Source organism: Eschscholzia californica, unplaced genomic scaffold, assembly GCF_041429995.1.
Source record: "Eschscholzia californica isolate CP2 unplaced genomic scaffold, dmEscCali1.0.p SCAF_5, whole genome shotgun sequence".
NCBI lineage: Eukaryota > Viridiplantae > Streptophyta > Magnoliopsida > Ranunculales > Papaveraceae > Eschscholzia > Eschscholzia californica.
In genome coordinates this window covers 21,584,683-21,610,384 of record NW_028238472.1, presented here as the reverse complement: position 1 = coordinate 21,610,384, position 25,702 = coordinate 21,584,683, and the positions used below count along the sequence as shown (strand labels likewise).

The 25,702-nt window shown below is 38.2% G+C and overlaps 1 protein-coding gene across 3 annotated transcripts; it reads left to right on the top strand.

Annotated features, from left to right (window-relative positions):
* Positions 1–923: 923 nt before the first annotated feature.
* On the top strand, positions 924–24,202 carry LOC147537795 (putative LL-diaminopimelate aminotransferase, chloroplastic). 3 transcript variants are annotated; one of them, XM_086642663.1, is made up of 11 exons: positions 924–1,002; positions 15,061–15,400; positions 15,488–15,552; positions 15,679–15,746; positions 16,182–16,298; positions 16,412–16,474; positions 22,001–22,105; positions 22,427–22,477; positions 22,870–23,190; positions 23,299–23,505; positions 23,632–24,202. In XM_086642663.1, the coding sequence occupies exons 2-11, from the start codon at positions 15,345–15,347 to the stop codon at positions 23,923–23,925; spliced, it is 1,347 nt and encodes a 448-aa protein (XP_086498789.1). In that variant the 5' UTR covers positions 924–1,002; positions 15,061–15,344; the 3' UTR covers positions 23,926–24,202. The 3 variants fall into 3 exon arrangements, with proteins under 3 accessions (XP_086498789.1, XP_086498791.1, XP_086498790.1); XM_086642665.1 differs by lacking the exon at positions 924–1,002 and adding an exon at positions 11,791–11,808 and having other exon boundaries at positions 15,034–15,400; XM_086642664.1 differs by lacking the exon at positions 924–1,002 and adding an exon at positions 13,832–14,491 and having other exon boundaries at positions 14,666–15,400.
* Positions 24,203–25,702: the final 1,500 nt, after the last annotated feature.

Sequence of the window (25,702 nt, the reverse complement as noted above, 5' to 3'; positions counted from 1 at the left end):
GACTATTTCTCTGTCGTTCTCACTCTAGATCTCTCTCTTTCATTGTAGATCACTCTCATCTCTCTCGCTGTAAACATATCTCTCTGTAGATTAGTTTCTCTTTTTTTTTTCTCCCTCTCTCTCGCAGTCTCTATCTCTGTTTATCGAAGTCTTTATCTCTTTCCTTCTCTCTTGCGGTTTGTATAAATCTCTCTTCAGAGAGTTCGTGACCACGAAATGTTTAGGGTCAGGAAACGTTTTGTGGCCACGAAATGGTCAGGGTCACAAACGTTTTGTGGCCACAAAATTCTCGTAGGATTTGCCCGAACCCCTCCTCGAAGTCTGGTTTTGACGAAGGGAACAATTCCCTTCGCCGGAACAGAGAGAAAGAGAGAGAAACAATGAGATATCGAAAGAAGAAACAGTGAAAGACTGAGAGAGATAACAATAAGAGATCGAGAGACATAAATAGTGAGAGCAATAAAGAGAGGCAGTGAGAGAGAGCGAGAGGGAGAGACCGAGAGAGAGAGGGTAACAGTGAGATAAGAGAGGAGAGAGAATATGTGGCAATGCTGGTCGAAATGGTGGTGCTGGGAATTTATGGTGATGAAGGTGGATAGAGAAGATGAGAACTAGGAGCCAATGTTTGATCAAGTTAATTTTTTGAGTTAAGATATAAAATGCCCCAAAAATATATACAAAAAACATAGATTTTTTGGAGAATTTATTCCCCTGTATTATTGTTTATGCCTCAAAGTCGCGGCCACCACAGGCCACCACAAATTGACAAATGTTTGACTTGAAAGAAGATTTCTAAAGGTATTATTACAGATTAAAATGGAAGTGGTCAAAACACTCATTGAATGTGTGTTGATCCATAACACAAGGGGGTTTCTAGGCATAGTCAATCTATTTAACTAAGACCGGGTAAAAGTGGCTGAAACTATCTATAAATTACAATTGTATACTCTATTTTTTTTTTGATCCAATTCTTGTTCATAACTATCTTAATTGGTTAGCTAGGTAAGAGTTTTCTTTTGATCAAATTCTTGCTAATAACTATCTTAATTTGTTAGCTAGGGAAGAGTCTCATTTACTTTTCATTAATTTATATCTTATCAGTCTATTTATGCAGCTACCTCCTCATTGTTTTCAATGAACAATTAAGATTCCAAGTTTTCCCACATCTTAGCTAATTATACAAAATTAAATTTTAGAAGTAAAATTGAAAACCTCAAGTGAAATTTAAAAATTAACAATATGTTAGATTCTTCTTTATTTAATGACTAAGGTCAATGGTTTTCCATCACCCATTGAATTTACTTCTTCAAAGTTGAGATTTGGATTTGTTTATGATTCTTTTCTCTTCATTATATATCACTGCAAGTAAAATAGATTCGTTTTCTACCTATATTCTCTTGTATAATATTAAGACTTCTCTATTTGATGATGACCTTAACCAATTAAATTAGTAATAAAAATTACCAGGTTAATTGTATTATTTAATCAGATCTCTATTTGATATTGAATAAGTATTAACCATTATTTTGTTATTCACTAAGAACAACTTATGAATCAATAAATAATAGACACCAACAATCCTAATCTTTTTCAATTATGTTCTTCTCATTTTAGTCAAGGGGTTGGAAGAAGTAAAAGACGAAGTTTTTCTGTAGAAAGAAATGTTTTAGAGAGAGTTCAAATCAAAATAAACAACTGATATTGAATCTTTTTTCTAAAGAGATAGTATTGAGATATGAGATAGATCGAGATGAAGAAATCTGACGATCAAGATGAGTCCGAGATATTGGAAGATATTGATGATATATTTTCTTATATTTATTCTTGTAACTATCTAACTGTAATACTAGATAAATTATTATAACGAATCACCACGATTGTGAGGAATAAAATATGTAAGTTGTGGTTTTCTTCGAGGATGTAGGTCGTAATATCCGACTGAACCTCGTTAGATATGGTGTTCTTTGTTTACGTCCATCTATCCACGGAGAAAACCACAACGACTACATACTTTATTCCTCACAATTGTGGTGATTCATTTTAATATAATTGTGGTTTTCTCCTAACTAAACTAAGAAACGATATAAATCTATCTAATATTATCATTACAAAGTTACAAGAATATCTTAAATATAAGAAAATATATCATCAATATCTTTCATATCTTCCAATATCTTGGATTCATCTTGTTCGTCAGATCTCTTGTGAAGATTGAAAGTTCAGAAGAGATATGAGAACCAATATGTTACAAATAGTTTTCTTGTATTTGGTATTCGTACTTGTACATTAAGGGAGAAGATACAATGTGTATTTATAGTACAAGGAAAGGTATTTAGATAAACATAAGATACAATAGTTGAGATCGACTAAAACTTCATTGATGTTAATCACATTCGGTTGGAGTTGTGGTCAACCCACTTTATGTGTTGCATTAGGACATGGTCGACCCATTTTCTGTTGCATTAGGACTCTTGGTCGGACCACTCATTGATATGTCTAATATTCTCCCTCAAGTTGGAGCAGAAATGAAAATGACGCCCAACTTGCCTATAATCTTGTTAAAGGCTTCACCACCAAGTGGCAGCTAGCTGGTCGTTGGTTGGTCTCACGCGGGGAGCAATAAGCTTTGACTGAATCTTTTCACTAACCAAGTGAGAGTCAATTTCGATGTGCTTGGTTCGCTTATGAAAAACTGGATTGTCTGCTATATGTAAGGTAACACGGTTATCGCAGTAAACCGGCACGGGGGGATCATGATCAATCCAAAAATCATGTAGGATGTATTTGAGCCATTGAAGCTTCCAAGTGAGAGTATCTAAGGCACGATACTTAACCTCAAGAGAAGATCGAGCACCGGTAGGATGCTTTCTAGACTTTCATGAAAGGGGGTTGGAACCCAACATAGTGAAGTAGCCCGTTGTGGATCGTCTGGTTGTAGGACAACCAACCCAATCATAGTCACAATATCCAGAGACAAGGAGAGAACTAGACTCTGATAAGAATAATCCCTTGGCAATAGATACCTTCAGATATCGAAGGACTCTATGAGCCGCATCTAGATGATCGAAATAGGGTGAGTGCATGAACTGACTTAAATAAGTAACCGCATAAGTGTTTTCAGGACGCGTAACAGTGAGGTAGAGATGGCGACCTATCAGCCGACTAAAAGGCGTGGGGTCGGATAGGAGTGTACCAGTCGAAGAATCAAGTTTTAATTTCTGCTCCATAGGAACTGGAGAAGGGCGACCAACAGTTAACCCCGAGTCAGAGAAGATATCGAGAAGATATTTTCTTTGAAAAAGAAAAATACCTGAGATGAGCAGGACACCTCAATTCCTAAACAAATATCGTAGGCGTCCGAGATCTTTAAGCAAAAAAGTCTGATCCAAAAAAGACTTGAGATCAGAGATTGTCCGAGAACATGTTCCGTTGATAATGATGTCATCAACGTATACGCGGACGTAAAGAGATAGAAATGCAGTCGTGTAGGAAAAAAGAGAGTAACCTTCCAGAGATTGGACAAACCCCTTTGAAGAAGAGCGGAAGAGAATTTGGAAAACCACTGCCCAGAGGCTTGTTGTAAACCATAAAGCAATTTGTCGAGCTTACAAAAGCGAGACTCCCCCTGAGGGGAAAGACCGGGAGGCAACTTCATGTAGACCTCTTCGTCAAGGTCACCTTGTAAGAATGCGTTGTTGACATCAAGTCGATAAGGGACCAACCCTTAATGGTCGCGATGGAAAGGAGAATGCAAACCGTGGCCAATTTGGCGACGGGAGCGAAGTTCTCATAATAATTAAGACCTTCTAATTGTGTATACCTTTCGGGACGAGACACGCCTTATAATGCTCGATGCTCCCATCAGAACAAAACTTAACTTTATACACCCATTTACATCCTATAGGATGTTTACCAGATTGTAAGGGTGTTAAAGTCCAAGTATTGTTCGATTTGAGAGCCTCAATTTATTTAGCCATGGCTTCCGGTCAATGCGGGGATTTCCTAGCTTGAGTGAAAATGGATGGTTCGGTTATGGATACGACAGGTGTGAGAAAAGCTTTATGAGTTGATGAAAATTTGTCAAAAGAGATGTGATAAAAAAGGAGGTACGAAACCGAAATCGTTGAAGGTTGAACTGCGATATTACATAAGTAATCCGAGAGAAAAGACGGCAGTCAGCGATCACGTTGGGGGACAAGATATGGCAATTGTATCTGCTGCGTCAGAAATGGGGACGTTCGAGAGAGATGACATAAGTGTAGAAGGAATCTGGTCAGATTCGATGACATGGAGAGAAATCGAGGAGGTGCCTGAAGAATTCGGGCGCTGGGCATCACAAGGGACAGTGGTGCCCATATCGATTGGGTCTGAAATGGGCTCAGATGAATTTCTAGGCACCGAGGCAGATGGAAGTATCGCTGGAGATGGAGCACCCATACAGACAGGTGATGAATCGATCGAAACTGCTGAGAAATGGTCGTCTTTGGGTACCTCAGTGAGGCATAATCCATGCGAAGGATTTGCCGAGTACGTATACGAACGATCATCCTGATGTAAAGAAAGGGTGTTCGATGAGGAGGAGAGGAAGGAGGCGACTCCATCGAAAAACGAGATTCATGAAAGACCACATTATGAGAGGCGTAGATGTGTTTCGTAGAAAGGTCATAGATGCTATAGCCTTTCTGGCCATGAGGATAATCGACAAAAATTCCCTGTGAAGCACGAGAATCAAATTTTGGAGAGATCCTAATGCTATGTGCAAAGCATAGACAACCAAACCAATGTTGGTGATCAAACGTGGGAGGAGAACCAAGTAACTTTTCATGCAGAGATAAGTCACTCAAGAGTGGTGTCGAAAGTTTATTAATGAGGTAAGCAGTTGTGAGAGTGCACTCCCCCCAAAAAGAAATTGGAAGTTTAGCTTGGAGGCGAAGAGCGCGGGCAACATCTAAGATGTGGCAATGTTTACGTTCAACAACCCCATTTTGTTGGGGGTGTATAGACACAACTCTGTTGGTGTATAATGCCATGGTCTTGAAACTAGGAGTGGGGGTCATGAGACATAAACTCCGTTCCATTGTCGGAACGAAAAATCTGAATTTGGGGAAAGATGACGTTTCCCGTGCCACTTTGAAAAGAGGCAATTTTAGAATGGAATTGAGTTTTAATATAGTTAAAAAAAAATTAAGATTTGTCGTTTTGTCTCAGATTTGAGTGCATCAGAAATACTCAAGTACAACAAAAATCATCAACAAGAGTGAGATAATCACGAGAAGTTAAAAAAGGAACCGAAAATGGACCCCATAAGTCTGCATGAACAAGTTCAAAAGGACGAGAAGTAGTAGAAGTGCTTGTAGAGAAAGGTAAAGGTGATTGTCTGGATTGAGGACATATAATGCACATAATTTTATTAATCATAGAAGACTTAATACAAGGAAAACGACACAAAAAATATTGAAATCTAGCTAAAGACGGGTGACCTTGGCGTCAATGCCATAAATCAAAACTAATAGGACTACTACTAGAAGCGGAAACTGAAAACACTCGGACTTGTGTTAGGAAATAGAGACCTTCATGAGGATCACCAACTCCAATCATCCGAGTTGTGGGCTGGTCCTGAAAGAAACAAGCATGAGAAGAGAAAGTTACATCGCATGAAAGAGCACGTGTAATTTCAGAGACAAAGATTAAGTTAAACTTAAAAGATTGAATATGTAAGACATTGTGAAGATAAAAATCTTTAGTAAAAAACATGGAACCAATGTGTAAAACACGAACCCGAGAGCCGTCTTGACGACGAACAAAGTAGTTCAGAGGAGCGATAGAGGAAGAAGAAAACGATGAGAGTGAAGAGGAGATGGGCCTTGCGGCACCAATAACCCAAAGAGACTTAGAGGAAAAGAAATGCATACCTTGTAAATTATCGGTAGAAGTTGAACCATTAGCCTGCAAAATATATAACCTAAAGGTGCGGTACCTGTAAAATTAATAAACGGTCCTTGCTAGTTCTAGGCGGGGGTGCCTGCAAAGCTTCTTTGTTGTTCTAATAGATGGACCAGGTACTTGTACTGGTCTATACTTACGAAGGTTGCTGGAGGCACCGTTGCAGCTGAAGGCACCTCTGTAGTTTGTAAAGTGGACAAATTCTGTCCCTCCAGCGACCATGGAAGCGAGTGGTGTTGGTTGGATGCGACCGGATAGCCATAAAATTTATAGCTTGTAGACTGTAGATGTCTGTATTGACCACAATGATCATAAAAGGGTCTTTGTCGCTTAAAACGTGGTTTCTCCGAACAACCTGCACGGTTCGAATTATGATTACCAAACCGTCCAATAGCTAGGGCAACTGCATCAACCGTGGAAGCGAGTTCAGAAGGATATTTTGTTGAGTTTCTTCTTGTTTCACAACGCTATGAATCTTCAATATAAATGGAAAATGATCCATGAGAAGGATTCGACTCCGTATGGAGGAAAAACGATCATGAAGTTCTTGAAGAAGCTTTATGGCTCTCTCTTGATTGGAGTGATCAATAAGAGATTTCCCATGCCCACATATTAATGGTTCTACAATGAGTAAGGGTTATAATTCATCCTGAAGAGATTTAAGACTTGTAAAATAGGACAAAACGTCCAAACCTTCTTGTCGTAAGGAAGAGATAACACGTTTTAATTGAAAAACCTTCGATGCATTGGTTTGAAAGAAACGATCGTTAAATTTCGCCAAACATCAGCGACATCGTTATCATAAAGAATTGAAGAGCGAAGATCAGGTGCAACTGAGTTGATTATCCAACTCCCGACAAGATCATTACATCTCTCCCATAAATGTAACTCAGAGGGAGAAGTAGGTTTGGGAATAGTGATAGAGAAAGATATTCTCTATATTTAAATTAGGAGTTTCTATATTTTGGAAGATATTCTATAGTTATTTAGTATTAGGAGTTTCCATATTTTAGAGTTTCTAAGTAATTTAGGAGTTTCTAAGTAATTTAGGAGTTTCCAAGTAATTTAGGAGTTTTTATATTTCTGTATTTCTAGATATTGAGTCCTAGTTAGAGTCTAATTTGTCTAGTTGTAGCCTATATATATGGCTGAGTTCATAGTAGATAGGAATATGAATCTTGAAGTTATTAATAAAGTTTTCTATTAGTATTACGTTTATCTTTGGCTGGCATAGAGAAGGACTTAGGTTCTTATCAATTGGTATCCAGAGCAAACGCTCCCATCATTCGCTTTCGCATTACTTTTATCTTCGTTAGAGAATCTCGTTTATGGTACAAACTCGATAAGAAAAAAAGAAAGAATGGAGAAGCAATTAGGTGAATTGGCAGAAAAGATGACTGAGATGACGGTAAATCAATCATTATTGATTGAGAAGATTGGTCGATTGGTCGAAAATAGAGAAATTGTGTCTCAAAGAAGTGATCGTTTTAAAGGTGAAAGGTTATATTTGCACGGTTTAACGGATCAGATGTGGAAGGATGGATTTTTCAAGCTGAACAATATTTTGAATTTTATGACACTGCACAAGACCAAAAGATTCAGTTTGCAATCAGTTACTTAGATGGGAAAGCATTACAATGGTATCGATGGGCTAAAAGAGGTAACTATTTTCGTTCGTGAGAAGATTTTGCCGAAGCGGTTGTAGGTCGCTTCGAGAGAACGACGTATGAAGATGCAGGGGCTGCACTAGCAAAATTACGACAAACAGGATCCATCTTTCAACAAGAAGAATTTGAGCGTCTCTCAAACATGGTTAATGGTTCACCAGATAATTTTTTAATGAGTTGCTTCATGAGTGGATTAGAAGATGAGGTTAGACTGGAAACCAAATCCTTTAATCCAGTAAACTTACATGAGGCAATGTCTATAGCTAGATTACAAGACGAAAAAGTCTCTTTGAGACGCCAAAGTTATAGAAGTATTACAAGACCAAACCCCCTTATCAATGCAAAACCACTGAACTCAAGACCACCAATAATACCAAACCGGGTTAATAATGAAGCACCCGTAATTCACTGACTCACATCAGTTGAGGCTGAAGAAAGAAGGAAACAAAAATTATGTTACAATTGCGATGAGAAGTGGTATCGTGGCCATCGATGTAAGACACAAACTTTATTCCTCATTGAGAAAGAAGAAGATAATGAGGATGCAAACAAAACTGAAAAAGTGAGGGAGTTAATAAAGAGGTATACACACAAGAAGAAGAACATGTGGAGATTTCTATGCATGCATTGGATGGCTTCCCTGCACCACAAACCATGAAGTTCCAAGGTGAAATCAAACGGGCTCAAGTTATTATTTTAATTGATTCAGGTAGTACACATAATTTGATTGATGCTTCCATCCCGAAGAAGCTAGGTATTAAAACTGTACTTGACAAATCCTTTGAAGTTATGGTAGCAGAAGGGTCAAGAATTACTTGTGAAGGGCAATGTGTTAGCCTAGAGTATAAGATTAATGAGTATGCTTTCACGGGAAATTTTTATATACTGAAACTTGGGGGTTGTGATATGGTATTAGGAGTAAGTTGGCTACAAACACTTGGGCCAATAACTTGGGATTTCAGGTACTTAACAATGAAATTCACTATACAAGGTAAACAATTTAGTTTGGAAGGTGTAAGAGGATGAAAAGTGAAGATCGCCAGCAGCCATGCCATGCAACGACTCCTCACACAAGGGTCATTGGAAGTTTTGTGCCAAATTTCAGGTGAAAAAAAACGATGAAGCTAATTCCAATATAGATACAGAAATTCAATCCTTGATTAGACAATTTGTTGTGGTATTTTCAACACCAACAGGTTTGCCATCCAGGAGAAGTCACGATCATCGCATTACTTTACATCCCAACAATTCACCAATTAATGTTCGACATCATAGGTATGCTTTTGGTCAAAAGAATGAACTGTTAGATGAATTGCATGGGGCTTTGTATTTCTCAAAATTAGACTTAAGGTCCGGGTACCATCATAGGATGCAACAGGAAGATGTACATAAAACTGCCTTTCAGACACATGATGGTCATTATGAGTTTCTTGTCATGCCTTTCGGGTTGACCAATGCACCAACTACCTTTCAACATCTCATGAATCATGTCTTCAGAAGTCAGCTACGTCAATTTGTGTTGGTTTTCTTTGATGATATATTGGTTTATAACTCAGATTGAAATTTACACCCTGAACACCTTAGAGAAGTATTTCAGATACTAGAAAAATACTAACTCAAGGTCAAATTGAGTAAGTGTTCTTTTGATACCAAGAGAGTTGAATATTTAGGGCATGTCATCACATCTAAGGGTGTAGAAGTGGATTCGAGCAAGATTCAAAGCATTATAGACTGGCCATTGCCGAAGTCATTAAAAGCATTACGAGGGTTTTTAGGTTTCACTGGCTATTATCAAAACTTTGTGGTTGATTATAGTAAATTGGCTTTTTCGTTGACTAAACTTCTTAGGAAGGATAGTTTCAAATAGACCATGGAAGCAATTAAAGCCTTCAACAACTTGAAAACCGCTATGACGACTACCCCAATATTAGCATTACCAAATTTTTGTAAGGAGTTCATAATTGAAAGTGATGCAAGTGGGGTAGGAATCGGGGCAAATCTGATGCAAGAAGGTAGACCCATAACGTATACTAGTAAGGTGATAGGGGCACGACACCTTGGATTATCTACGTATGAGAAGGAACTATTAGCAATGGTTCATGCCATCACTAAATGGCGACCTTACCTCATTTGGAGAAGGTTCATAGTGAAGGTTAATCAACAAAGTTTGAAGCATTTTTTGGAAGCTAAAGCAGCCACCCCATGCAACAAAAATGGATTGCGAAATTATTGTGTTACGATTATACAATTCAGTACAAACCTGATAGGCAAAATAAAGTAGCCGATGCATTATCTGTAAGTATGAGTCCGGAAAATTATAGAGAATTACATATGTGAGTTGTGCTTGGATGGATGATCTAAAGCCTGAGTTAAAAACAGACCCGTGGATAGTAGATTTTATACAAAAGATAAACAAATCCTCTTTCAGTGAGAAGAATTTAACGGTAAAGGATGGATTAGTGTACTTGCGAGGAAACCAGTTATTGATAAGTCCAAAATCTAGATGAAAACTATTGTTATTGGTTGAGTTCCATTCATCACCGGCTGCAGGGCATGCAGGGCAACTGAAGACTATGAAGCGACTTTCAAAGTTGTTTTACTGGACGGGGATGCATCAAGATGTCAAATAATATATTGCTAGTTGCGACACGTGTCAAAAAAATAAATATAGCACCCTCTCTCCTGCAGGTCTTATACAACCCTTACCCATTCTTACAACTATATGGACTGCTATATCTATGGACTTCATTGAAGGATTACCGAAGTCAAAAGAAAAAACAGTAATTTTGGTAGTGGTAGATCGTTTCACTAAGTACATCCATTTGATGGCATTAAAACACCCATACACAGCAGCTACAGTTGCTAAAAAAATTCTGGAATCGGTGGTCAAGTTGCATGGTTTTCCCCAATCTATAGTATCCGACAGAGATGCAGTATTTACTAGCAAGTTGTGGCAAGAATTATTTCGCTTACAAGGCACTGCACTGAGGATGAGTTCAACATACCACCCTCAAACCGATGACCTCCGAGGTGGTGAATCGTTGTTTAGAAACGTATTTGCGATGCTTCGTAGGAGATAAACAAAAAAAGCTGGGCTATATGGCTACCATGGGCAGAGTATTGGTACAATACTTCGTATCATACATCGACAAAACTAACCCCTTTTGAGGCAGTATATGGTATATCACCTCCCGTATTAGCATCATATATTCCGGGTAAAGCACAAACTGCGACATTAGATGAAGCACTTATACGAAGGGGTCACATTCTTTCCAACCTCAAGAGTCATCTTCATACTGCCCAGAATAAGATGAAACAATATGCTGACAAGGGACGAAGGGATGTAGTATTTCAAATAGGAGAGTACGTGTATTTAAAGTTACAACCATACCGACAAAGTTCTACAGTAAGAAGGGTCAGAAGTTATCTCCAAGGTACTATGGTCCATATAAAATATTGGAAAGAATCGGTCCAGTAGCGTACCGCTTGGAGTTGCCAGAAGGAGCTAAAATTTATCTTGTCTTTAATGTTTCTGTGTTAAGGAAGGCACTTCTCCCCAATACTGCAGTTGATGATGAATTACCAAGTGTCGAACAGGAGGAAGACCCGGTGTTAACTATGATCGAGAATATCCTCGAGGACAAGGATGCTGTCAAAGAAGGGGGAATGATAGAGAAAGATATTCTCTATATTAAAATTAGGAGTTTCTATATTTTGGGAGATATTCTATAGTTATTTAGTATTAGGAGTTTCTATATTTTAGAGTTTCTAAGTAATTTAGGAGTTTCTATATTTTAAAGTTTCCAACTAATTTAGGAGTTTCTATAATTCGATATTTCTAAATATTGAGTCCTAGTTAGAGTCTAATTTGGCTAGTTGTAGCCTATATATATGGCTGAGTTCATAGTAGATAGGAATATGAATCTTGAAATTATTAATAAAGTTTTCTATTAATATTAAGTTTATCTTTGGCTGGCCTAGAGAAGGACTTAGGTTCTTATCAAATTGATCCATCAACAAACCCAAATTTGTCTTTAGTACGGAGAACCTTTCTCATAGCTCAAGACCAGGAGGCATAGTTATCTCCGCTGAAGGTGTGATTAATACGGTTGTAGGAGAATCAGAGTGATGAACATCAAAGACGAGATGAACGCGTATGGATTGGTTCAGAAGAGCCATTTTTTTTTTTTGATCAAATGTTCAGAAGAGCCATTAGTCGCCATAGTTGAATTAGTTTCAAAAGAGATATCAATAGGGGTAGCCATGAAGGAAAGAGAGAAAGGAAATCCTAAGTTTTGATATCAAACCTGCTCTAATATACCATGTGAAGATTGAAAGCTCGGGAGAGATATGAGAACCAATACGTTACAAAATAATCTTCTTGTATCTTGTATTCGTACTTGTACATTTAAGGGAGAAGATACAATGTGTACTTATAGTACAAGGAAAGGTATTTAGATAAACATAAAATACAATAGTTAGGATCGACTAAAACTTCATTGATGTTAATCCAATTCGGTAGGAGCTGTCGTCGATCCACTTTGTGTTGCATTAGGACTTGGTCGACCCACTTTGTGTTGCATTAGGACTCTTGGTCGGACCACTCCATTGATATGTCTAATATCACTTCATCTCGATCCGTCTCATATCTCAATAGATAGAGTTCCAATGAAAGTAGACAATTCATATTAAACACATATTAGCCATATTTTCTCATCATGAAGAACAACTCATGAATCAAGTCTATTTTCGTAGTTGAATATAATATAGAAGGAACAAATTTAAGGAGAAAATAAAATTTTGGGTAAAACTAGATTGATCGTATAACCAAATTGATGTTAACAAGAAGATCAATATGTCAATTACGATTGGGAGATGCTAGAGTGCCCAAATTTTTGGGCATTTTAATGCCCAGCTGATGTGGAATCACTAAAAGACAAGGGTTTTTCAAAGTTTGACTACGGTGGGGACCGCTTTTGTTTCTAAATGAGGAAATATGTCACCCTCTAAGTACCAATTTCTAAGTCACTCTATCATTTCCCATTACGATTTTTAGCTTTGACAGGAACCTTGGCACTTATGAAACGCAAACTTGATAGGGAAGATGAAAGAAGGAAATAGAACAAAGAGTAGCGTAAAAGAAGAAGAATTCTTTTTCTAATCACCGTGTTGCTTATCGGATAAGCAAAAAGCATAAAGCAGGATTTATTGCTTCTACTTTTTAAGGAAACTGGGCTTTAAACACGAAAATAAAATAAAATAAAATGACAGAATGCTTAAAATAAGTTTAATCCGATTTTAAGCGGTTTCAAAGGTCCAAATGCCCAATGCTCGTTGCTATGGACTTTATTAAATTTAATTTTCGATATCTTTTAGCGCCGTGTTAGACAATTTTGTACCTGTCTTGAGCTCTCACAAGCCACCCAAATTTAACATTGGTGAAGACACACAACTTGTCTCACACAACCCCCCCCCCCCCCCCCCCCCCCTCCCCCATGCACAATATTGTCCTCACTTAGACACCTCACAGCTAAGTAATTTTAGGGAGTCCCATTTTCAACATATAGTCTGATGATAATTTTAGGGAGTCCCATTTTCAACATATAGTCTGATGATAATTATGTAATGTTTTTCTCTTCTCTGTCATTTTGGCTTCTTACTTTTTTTTTTTTTTTTGTTGAACTAATTTTGGCTTCTTACTTAATGTTTGAATCTTGTATTGCTTGTACATTATATATATATATATATATATATATATATATATATATATATATCTATTATATATAGCACAATGACCTTTTTTGAGCTCGGCCGTAGATTTATGTCATGGATATTCACGTCCATCCGATATTCATTAAGAATTATCTAATCTAACGACTAAAATTGAATTTCAAACCCACTAAATCAGAGCCTCCTTAATTCTATATCTATTATATATAGCACAATGGCCTTTTTTGAGCTCGGCCGTAGATTTATGTCATGGATATTCACGTCCATCCGATATTCATCAAGAATTATCTAATCTAACGACTAAAATTGAATTTCAAACCCACTAAATCAGAGCCTCCTTAATTCTCTCCCACTTTTTTGATAACCAACCACAAAAACCACGGTTTCTCACTGCTAAAAAATAACCACTCACCCACTATTCTCTCCCTCCCACTTTTTCAGAAAATTAGTTACAAACCACCCACTAAATTCTTTTCCTCCCCACTTCATACGTATGGCATTCGACTGCTTCTTATTGATTTTTGTCTCATATAGTAAAGTCATTTTCTGCTTTGTTTTTCCTGAGGTTGTTTAGAGGTGGGTTTATAGAAGGAGTTTGATTTTATAATGTGTTCTTGGAAGTGAGAAACTTCATAAAAAATAGTGGAAATTTCATAATCTGAAAATAGACAAGAGAAATAAATCATTTTCATTAGTTTTATTAATTAGGTGGGTAGAGAACCATGGGAAATAGGTAGGAAGTTTATTAAAAATGTCTTGATATTAAATTCATTTTCTTAGTCAAGTTTTAGTGTTTTAATTTTGTAAGATGATGACTTGTTTTAGTATACCTATATATGAGTCAACCCATTGCCCTTAATGTATTTGACCTATTGTCTGAGAGAATAAGATTTCCATGCATGTGTACATAGAAAAGTATAATATAACCTTTCCATGACATTCTTCTAGTAGCAGGAACCTTCTTGGTAATGGAAATGCTAGGTTCGCAAAAGTTTTTGATGAATTTTATGCCCGAGTAATGTGGCAAGTTCTCTTTGAAAGTTTGACCGAATTTAGATTGTTCTTTTACGGGTCGTTCATCTTTATTCTTACCTTAGTGCTTGTTAGGTTTAACAAGGGACTTCTCTAGGTTTGACAGGGGACTTCTCTAGGTTTGACAGGGAACTTCTTTATGCTTACCTTAGTGCTTGTTAGGTTTAACAAGGGACTTCTCTAGGTTTGACAGGGGACTTCTCTAGGTTTGACAGGGAACTTCTTTATGCTTACCTTAGTGCTTGTTAGGTTTAACAAGGGACTTCTCTAGGTTTGACAGGGGACTTCTCTAGGTTTGACAGGGAACTTCTTTATTCTTACCTTGGTGCTTCACAAATTTCATTTTCGTACGGCTTGTAGTTATTTAGATAGAATATGATATAGCCAATGAGTCATTTTCAACACCATTTGTATTAAAAAGAATTATTACTATTTTTCTCATGTGAGACTATGAAGATTAAAAGAACTTAAAACCAACACGGACTTTTTGTGTATCGACGGTCTCTAAGGCAAGCTAAGACTAGTCTTTACTTCTCATGGTACAACATTTCTAGGAGATTTCTAAATCCTTCTTTTGGAAAATTCTGAGGATTCAAGTACAGAAGTACAGGAAAAATTAGGTGACGAATGTGGAAAATGGTAACATTCTTCACGTAATGAGTTTTGATCGAAGTGCATTGTTGCGTAGGGTAACTAATGTTCATTAAAGAAAGTCTTATAATGAGATAGTTCATTTCACATCTATTCACTCTATGGCACCCACCATCAACATATTTGGGTGGGCCCGAGGTTGGGGTCAGGCAATGTAATCCAATCGAGGATTTCCACCTTGCAGTGTAACATTACGCTCTCTATATATATCGAACTGGTGCTACTGATCATATCACATTTAAGTGTTTGATATACATTATACAGTATCAAAGTGTATTTTGAACGTAATTTGAGTTTGAGGAAGCAAGACTCAAACTAACTATGTATCAAATTCACCTATCGATGGCCACAAATCCGTCCAAACTGTTACAGACCAGGTAATGTAAAGATTAATTTTCTTCTTACGGACTAGTTCGAAAACTAAATGCATAGTTGCTTTTTTACATTTACTTCATTTGTTGCAGTTCAATGGCTGTCTATAAAGAGAGAGGATTTGGGATGTCCATCAGAAGCCAGACTATTAGGACAGGTGATATTCGCTTCCGACGTTCTCATATCCTTCCCTGAGTTATTAATCCTCTATTTTCGGTCTAGTTTGAAATATGTAAAATACTACATCCTACTCACAATATTTTTCTGTTGGATTATGATACAGCTTTTCAAACAAAAGTTCCTAGAAATGCAAACTTAGAGAAACTCCGAAATGGTTATTTGTTTCCTGAGGTAAATCGATTGAATCTTTTCAGTTTACTCGTCTTCTGTGCTTATCTCATTTTGTTCATTATGTCACTTGTTATTGCTTTTAAAATTATTAAAATATGTTTTTCTATAGCTCATTACGTGTTAGAAGGGCTTCAGCTTCTAAAGGAAACATTTAAAGATCCGCATTATTTATTTCAAACTATATAGTAGGACTTCGGCTTCAACTTCATGGTCTTGAATAGATTTCAATAATAACTTTCAGCTATAAGATTTCGACTGGGACCCATTGTATGCATTTATAGAAGATTTTGTTATACTTTCCTGTAGATGGTCATTATAGTCTGAAAGATGGGTCTACCTATTCTTCGCATAGTTTTCTACAACTTTCTGCATATGATCATAGTCCAAGTGTCTTGTGCTTAACTTTTTTTTTTCTTTTCGTGTGATACAATTAAGATTTCTAGGCATGAGTATGAGCATAACCAGAAGTACCCGGATGCAAAGCTGATAAGTCTTGGGATCGGCGATACTACAGAGCCTATTCCAGATGTCATTACATTGGGTATGGCTGCGGTAAGGTTTAAACGCTTTTCAAATGATTCACAATTAATTTTGATGAGTTCGATTGAACAACAGATTTAGTTTCCTTTTTGACTAAGGAGATCAACCATTATATAATTTTCCAGCAATCACGTGCTCTATCAACAGCTGCTGGTTATAGAGGATATGGAGCTGAGCAAGGCAACAAGGTATTATCATAATTTTGTATTTCGTCTTACATTTTATGTTATAACCAAAAGTCGCGGAAGCTATCGAACCTATCCTAGAAATTGATCCGATTATGAAGATTAATCGAAAAGCTAAGCCAAAATCAAATATGCGAACAGAATTTAACGAGGTTCGGCTTTAAAGCCTACGTCCTCGGGCGAACAAGAAATCTTTATTGAAGGATAGATGAAGACGACTAACACAACCCGCAAGTTCGTCCCAAGATGGTACCGTATAGAAATTTACCTTCTATACTAGATCTTCGACAACCGAGAAATTAAACACCGCTCAAAACTATGAACAAAAAATTTCTCTCTCACTTGCTCTCTCTCTTTAGCTCTCTCTAAAGAAGAGTTGTTGTTGCTTGTGTTGGTGTGTTGATTACAAAGCACTCAACCCCTATTTATATATATTATAAGCCAAAAAAAATTGGAAACTGCCTATTGAGCCAAAAAATTGGAAACCATCCCAATTTTTAGAAACTGCCTATAGCTGCCCCTTAAACCTCCTCTTCAATTTTTAGAAACTGCCTCTTACAATTCTCCACCTCGTACACAATTTGATATACTTCAAATTTTGGACGAACACCAGGATACTCCTTGTAAGATATATCTGCTTTTTGTAACTTCATCCGACTGCACCATATGTCCATGGCTGCCTACGTACCCTTTTATAGGATCAAGCCTACCGTAGTTCTACCAACCCTTCACATAAAGATTACCTTGTCGCCATTACGCCCTTTCGGGCAACTTAACACGAGCCGATTTGTAGCAATTCCAGGCAATGCTGAAACTTGCTACATGTCACCACTTTAGTCAACATGTCCGCGGGATTCTCATCTGTGTGTACCTTCATGAGAGAAACATCACCTTCCTCTATGACATCTCGTACAAAGTGATACCTGACATCGATATGCTTAGTACGAGCATGATGGACCTGATTCTTCGCCAAGTGGATCGCACTTTGACTATCACACCATACATCCACGCACTCCTGCTTAATCCCTAGATCATCCAGAAGACCCCACAACCACAATGCTTCCTTCACTCCCTCGGCCATAGCCATATACTCGGCCTCCGTAGTAGATAACGCAACTGTAGATTGTAACATCGATCGCCAACTAACTGGAGCACCATGTACCTTAAATACATAACCAGTAGTAGATCGTCTTCTATCTAGATCGCCAGCATAATCCGAGTCAACATAACCGCTTACCTGACATGTGTCTCCACCAAAGCACAAACCCGTATCAACGGTACCCTTTAAGTACCTCAAGACCCACTTCACAGCTTCCCAATGTGTCTTCCCTGGGTTTGCCATAAACCTGCTAACCACACTGACCGCCTGTGAAATATCTGGACGAGTACACACCATAGCGTACATCAAACTGCCAACTGCACTAGCATACGGTACACGATCCATATGATCCTTCTCCACCGTAGTAGTGGGAGATTGTTTTCCCGAGAGCCTGAAGTGTGGTGCCAAAGGTGTTGACACCGCCTTCGCATCCTGCATCCCGAACCGAGAAACTACTCGTTCGATGTAACCTTTCTGATTCAAGTATAGTTTCTTACTTGACCGCTCTCTTTTAATCTCCATTCCCAGTATCTTCTTTGCAGCGCCCATGTCTTTCATCTCAAATTCTTGACTGAGTTGAGATTTCAACTTATCTATCTCCACCATGCTTCGAGAAGCAATAAGCATGTCATCCACATACAAAAGGAGATAAATAAAGTCACCTTCGCGAAGCTTTTTGATGTATACACAACAATCATAGTCACTTCTGCGAAAACCATGCTTTAGCATGAAAAAATCAAATCGTTTGTACCATTGGCGAGGGGATTGTTTCAATCCGTAAAGAGACTTCCTCAAACGACATACTTGATTTTCTTTACCCTCAACCTTGTATCCCTCAGGTTGAGCCATATAAATTTCTTCTTCCAAATCTCCGTGCAAGAAGGCGGTTTTAACATCGAGTTGTTCCAGCTCAAGATCACTATGAGCAACAATACTCAATAGCACCCGAATAGAAGTATGTTTCACGACTGGTGAGAAAATCTCATTGTAGTCGACCCCTTCTTTCTGTGCATAACCCTTGGCCACTAGTCTTGCCTTATACCTTGTACCCTTGATCTCGGAAGAATCCTCTTTCTTCTTGTACACCCATTTACAACCAATAACAGACTTACCTTCGGGCAATGGGACAACCTCCCATGTCTGGTTCTTGTGAAGAGACTCCATCTCTTCTTGCATAGCAACCAACCAACTCTCTCTTTCCTCCGCGGTAATAGCTTGTTTGAAGGTGACCGGCTCGTCGTCTTCCACCGAGAGTGCATATTCAACCAGATTTGCCTGCCCATAATGCCTAAGAGGTTTGTCTGACCCTAACCTCTGTACCGGCTTATATAACCGTTTCGGCCTAGTGTGTACCGAAACATCCTGCTGTTGTTGTTGTAAAACTTGTGTACCTTCCCCTTGAACCTCCTCATGATCGGGTTCATCAATTTCCTCATCCTGAGTATTATCCTGATGCTCCACCTGATCATGATTCCTAGAAATCCGTTGGTCTTCGATTTCTACTTCCACTACTTGAGCTTTAGTAGACCCAACATCACCACAACTAGGCACCGTAGCTTTCGCCATAGCTACAATAGATGACTCATCAAACACCACATCTCTGCTGATTACAAACTTCTTGTCTTCCGTACACCATAGCCGATAACCCTTGACTCCTGTAGCATATCCTAAGAAAATTGCCTTCTTTGCTCTATTATCAAGTTTGTTACCTTTAACATGGTAATAGGCCGTACAACCGAAAACCTTAAGTCTCCCGTAATCTGCATGTTCACCTGACCACACCTCGTAAGGTATGCCGCCATCTAAAGAAGAATGTGGAGACCTGTTCACAATATAACAAGCTGTAGCAACAGATTCTGCCCACCATTCTACGCCTAGTCCCGAATTGGAGCGCATACATCTAGCCTTCTCAAGTAGTGTACGGTTCAATCTCTCTGCGACTCCATTCTGCTGAGGTGTGTTTACTACTGTCCAGTGCCTCACAATGCCTTCCTGATTACAAAACTCCTTGAATGCCCCATCCGTGTACTCGGTCCCATTATCCGACCTTAACGTCTTCAGCTTTCGACCAGTTTTGTTCTCAACCATTGCTTTCCACACCAGGAATGTGTTGAATACCTCATTCTTATGCTTCAGAAAATAAAGCCAGACAAATCTCGAATGATCATCAACGAATGTAACAAAATACCTGGAACCACCCTTGGAAGGTAACTTTGCCGGTCCCCAGACATCGGTGTGTACGTAGTCTAACACCTCTTTGCTCCTGTGCTTGCTTGTAGAGAACGTCACCCTGTGTGCCTTCCCGAACACACAATGCTCACAAAACTCCATGCAAGGCTTCTTCATGTCCTTCAACAAGCCTTTCCCGCACATCAGAGATAGACCCTTTTCTGACATATGCCCAAGGCGCATATGCCAAAGCCTCGTACTAGCCGTTGGATCCCTTCCACTGATTCCTACTGCTACATCTCCAGTAATTGTTGTCCCCAAAAGTTTGTATAAATTACCGTAACGAGTACCCCTCATTACCACCAAAGAACCCTTAACGACTTTTATGGAGCCATTCTCTATAATTATCTTACAGCCGTTCCGCTCCAACACACCAAGGGAAATTAGATTTTTCCGCAAATCGGGTATGTGTCTTACGTCCGTCAATGTTCTCACCACTCCATCGTGCATCTTGATCCGTATTGTTCCGAGTCCCACAGTTTTACATATACTATCATCACCCAGTATAACTGTACCACCATCTATACTCCTATAGGTAGTAAACCACTCCCTATTTGGACACATATGGTGTGACGCCCCTGAATCAAGCATCCACTTATCGAAGATTTTCTCTGACACCTCTGTCACCGAGAAACATTCATCCGGGTCTTCTGACACATATCCCGCCTCTTGCATCTCTTGTTTCCCCTTGTAGTCTTCGTTCTTTTGCTTCAACTTTCTCTTTGGACAAGCCGCTTTAAAGTGGCCAAGCTCACCACAACTAAAGCACGTTTTCTTAAAAGAGCCTCTAGATTTGGATCTAGATTTCCCGCCCTTTCCCTTTCCCCTTTCATTACTCCTCCCCCTCGTTACAAACAACCCTTGTGCTTGATCCTTGTCTACTCCACCCGACGCCATACTGTTAGTAGCAACCTTACGAAGGTCATCCGCTAATAACGAATTTCTCGTCTCTTCCATGCTTAGACTATCACCAACAAGCATCAAAGTTTGAACAAGGTTCTCATAGGATTTAGGCAATGAAAGTAACAATATGAGGGCTTGGTCCTCATCCTCAACCTTAACATCAATATCCTCCAAATCTGAGATAATCCTGTCAAACCCATTCACATATTCCTGAATAGAAGAACCCTCTTCCATTCTACATGTGAATAATTTGGATTTTAAGTAGACCCGATTTGTTAAAGTTTTCGTCATGAAACTGCTTTCTAGCTTTAACCACACACCCGCCGCCGTTGTTTCTCCGTCTACTAGGAACGCCACGTCCCTCTCAAGACACAACATAATGGTAGCCCGTGCTTCGAGATCTAACTCCTCCCAATCCTCATCTGACATATCTCCTGGTTTCTTTCCCGTCAACGTCTTGTGTAATTTCTGCGAGATTAACAGATTCTTCATCTGCATCCGCCAATAAGAAAAATCGTTTTTCCCATTGAACTTCTCTATCTCATATTTCCCTGCTTTGACCGTACCACTTCTCGATCCCATCTTCTCTTCGTTCAATCTCAACAAGGCTCTGGTACCAATTGTTATAACTAAAAGTCGCGGAAGCTATCGAACCTATCCTAGAAATTGATCCGATTATGAAGATTAATCGAAAAGCTAAGCCAAAATCAAATATGCGAACAGAATTTAACGAGGTTCGGCTTTAAAGCCTACGTCCTCGGGCGAACAAGAAATCTTTATTGAAGGATAGATGAAGACGACTAACACAACCCGCAAGTTCGTCCCAAGATGGTACCGTATAGAAATTTACCTTCTATACTAGATCTTCGACAACCGAGAAATTAAACACCGCTCAAAACTATGAACACAAAATTTCTCTCTCACTTGCTCTCTCTCTTTAGCTCTCTCTAAAGAAGAGTTGTTGTTGCTTGTGTTGGTGTGTTGATTACAAAGCACTCAACCCCTATTTATATATATTATAAGCCAAAAAAAATTGGAAACTGCCTATTGAGCCAAAAAATTGGAAACCATCCCAATTTTTAGAAACTGCCTATAGCTGCCCCTTAAACCTCCTCTTCAATTTTTAGAAACTGCCTCTTACATTTTAACTGATACGAGACTTTATGTACATGGAGATCTGGAAGTCTCACGCTTTGAACGAAAGTATTAAACTACGTTCAAGAGTTCAGTTTTATATGGTGCTTTTGTACACCACCTAAGCATTTTGCTAATGGTGGTCGATTTCTATGTTATACCAGGAACTGAGGAAGGCAATTGCTGAAACGATTTATCGGGATGTTGGTGTAAAAGAAACTGAAATTTTTGTATCAGATGGTGCCCAGTGTGACATTTCTCGCATTCAGGTATTTGAGTTACTTAAGATAATTCTACTTCAAGTACCATGATTTGATAGAAATACGAACATCATATCTCATAAGAATATTACAACATCTTTTACCGAAAAGTTCATTTATTTAGAATTATCCTTTTGTATTTCCTCTTTCCTTGGCTACCCTTATCTCAAAGTTCGCTTCTTGTTAACTTGTAATTTTCAAAGTTTCCTGCAACTTGCATCGGTCTTTTCATGTATATATATATGTATAAATATTATGATTCTCTTATCACTTTTTTATTCTTTCCTGTTTACATGAATTGCAAACCTGATACAAAGTTTCCTCTCTCAGCTGCTTCTGGGCTCCGATGTCACAACGGCCGTGCAAGACCCCTCCTTTCCGGTATGGTTATTTCCAATTGTTATCTCTACAAAATCCAAAAAAGGTGAAGAAGAAAATATAGTTAAAGTACATGTAAGCGTTTTCCCAAATATGATTCAAGTGATATATGATCACATTAACTCAATATAATCCATGATTCACAATTTGGGCATGACTGAATATTGTTATATATACTTTTTGTTGGTGATAGTTATCTTCTATCCGAGAGAAGGAAACAACAAAAACCCAAATTTGACTTCTTGCTTGCGCAGTAGAGGCTTTGCTAAGCCACTAATATGGGCCTCCGGGATGAGAGAGAACTAGAAAAGGGTTTTTAGAAAAAGAATAAAGGCCTTCCTCTGCTTGTCTTGACCGTTAATTCAGAACATCTTTTTTTTTTTTTCGTATGACAGGGATATCTTGATTCAAGTATTATAATGGGCAGAGGTGGTCAATTTGAAGAGAGAAGTGGCAAGTTTAAGAACATAGAGTACTTAAAGTGTTGTCCAGAGAATAATTTCTTTCCCGACTTATCTACTACAGCTCGAACCGATATTATTTTCTTCTGTTCTCCACACAATCCAACCGGTTATGCTGCATCAAGGGATCAATTGGAAAAGCTGGTGGAATTTGCAAGGAGAAATGGATCAATCATTATCTATGACTCTGCTTATGCTGCTTATATCTCAGATGACAGCCCAAAATCTATCTTCGAAATTCCTGGGGCGAGAGAGGTATGATACAGTATGAACCATCTTCTTAACCTTGTCAGCCGTAAAAGAAGATAGCCTTCAGCTTGTTTTTTCCCTCTCTCCTTTAACTATGGTTTTTATTATGTATAGGTTGCCATTGAGATATCATCCTTCTCCAAATTCGCGGGTTTCACTGGTGTTCGTCTTGGATGGACAGTAGTCCCTGAAGAGCTTGTTTATTCAAATGGGTTTCCGGTCATAGACGACTATAACAGAATCGTCTGCACCTGTTTCAATGGTGCTTCTAATATTGCTCAGGCTGGTGGACTTGCTTGTCTTTCCTCTGAAGGTTACAAGGTTAGTACAAGGCTCGTATATGAAGTCGATAATCATTCTAATTCATATATAAAGGGTATAAAGTCGGCATTATGTTTATATACGCATTTTACTCAATTTATTGATCCTTTCGAATCTATGTTTCAGGCGATACGGGGTGTAATTGACTTCTACAAAGATAATACAGAAATAATGGTGGAGACGTTCGAATCAATTGGTTTGAAGGTTTATGGGGGAAAGAATGCACCATACTTGTGGGTTCATTTCCCTGGTTTGTGTTCATGGGATATTTTTGATACAATTCTTGAAAAGACACACATAAGTACAGTTCCAGGTACTGGATTTGGTCCAGGGGGTGAAGAGTTTATTAGAGTTAGCGCTTTCGGTCACAGAAAATGCATCTTAGAAGCTTCAAATAGGCTGAAAAATCTTTTCAAATGACAATTTTTATGCTTAAATTGTTTCTAATAAAGTCTTCAAATTGAAGTGTTCATTTTGTACAACATCTAACTAGCAATTAGAATCTAAATTGGAGCCTGTAAAGATTCTGAGAATGTGGTTGATGATTGTTGTGCTCGAAAACTCCTCCTTGTATTAAGTATTTGATTATTTTAAGATAAATAAGTTCTACGGAAGATTCCGAGAATGTGTAAAAACTAAACGATACCTAAATAAATAAAACATGGCCATCATTTGGTCCTTGTATTTGGCTTCGTAAGTTTTGGAAGATTGTATTTTACTTGGCAAGTCATTAAAGATTTGTACTATTAAGAATGTTGAAATAGTTTTGATTTACTTCATCCTTCAATCTTGTTAGCTAGGAATTTCATTGGTATCATAATTTTGTACATGGGTTCACTGGTATGGATTGGTACCATAGTCAGGCGTCTAAACTATGGCTAGACGCAAAGAGATGCGAGTGAGGCTCGCTCAGGTAGAAGGACGAGTGTCATGTATACTCTGATCGAAGACCTACTATATTGAAGATCTACTGCACATATATTACGAAGGTTGGTAGAAAACGAGCAGGAATACGTAATAAAAGAGAAACATGAGGGCTCTTGCGGGAACCACACCAGACCTGGAGTGTTGGTCAGACAACTGCTAACCGCAAGGTATTACTGGCCCAAAATGATGGAATCTTCCACTAATTCGTGAATTACTGCAAACCTTGTACGGTACATTCAAACATACGTTATACGTGGGAATTTGGGTCAAATGACCTTTGACCCAAAATAGTTCGGTAGAATGACCCTTGTTTCCAAGTATTGCTCAAATGCCCCTATTTTGACCATTTCCTTCCATATTTGCCCCTCAGTATAAAAGGAAGTCTAGATTTTCCAGACAACCAAACAAATGATGGCGACCATCAACATGGGCCTCACGGCCAAGTCATTGGGCATCACGGCCGAACTAGTTAGAGGGCCTCATGGCCGAGTCCATTAGGGTTAGAGTTTAGGAGTTTCCATGTTTTAGTATTTCCTACTAAGTCTAGGTTTAGAAGTTTCTATATTTGAGTATCTTTGATATTTAGGATTCCTAGTTTGAGTCTATCTAGAAGTTTCTAAGTTCCAATAAAAGGAAGTCAGGTTTGTCTTTGTTATTAAGATCAGAGAATATTATGAATCAAGTTTATTATTAATCAAGTTTATCGTTTATTATTAATACCGTTTATCGTTTTATCCCTTTTACCGTTATTTCATCAACTTTATTTCATTAGCTCAGTTTAATAACAATGGTGGATTCCATTACTTTTACGCTTCCGCAAGAATCTACATCAGCTGGTATTCAGAGCTTGAAGAATCTGGGAACAAAAGATGAATTTTTTTTCATGGATACGGCTCTTCTTGAATGCTAGAAATTTTTTACACGTTTAGATTGGGATCCCTTTCGAGATTGAAAACAATTTTATATTGATCGAAAAGATGAAAGAAAAATTCATCAAGTTTCTAAAATTCCACTATTCAAAGGTCAATTCCATATAAATTTCTGGATTCAACACATGGAAGATTGGTTTAGAAATCAAGAAGTTCATGACAAAGATAAGATTCTTTTGGTTGAGCAACATATGTCCGAAAGAATCTATGAAGAATTCAATGCACTGCAATGGAGACTTATTGATAAAGGAAAATCGTTCATTGATGATTGGGATATATTGAAAAGGATTTTCAGGTATGTTTTTCTTCCTTTCGATGACTACCTATCTTATATAGAAGCT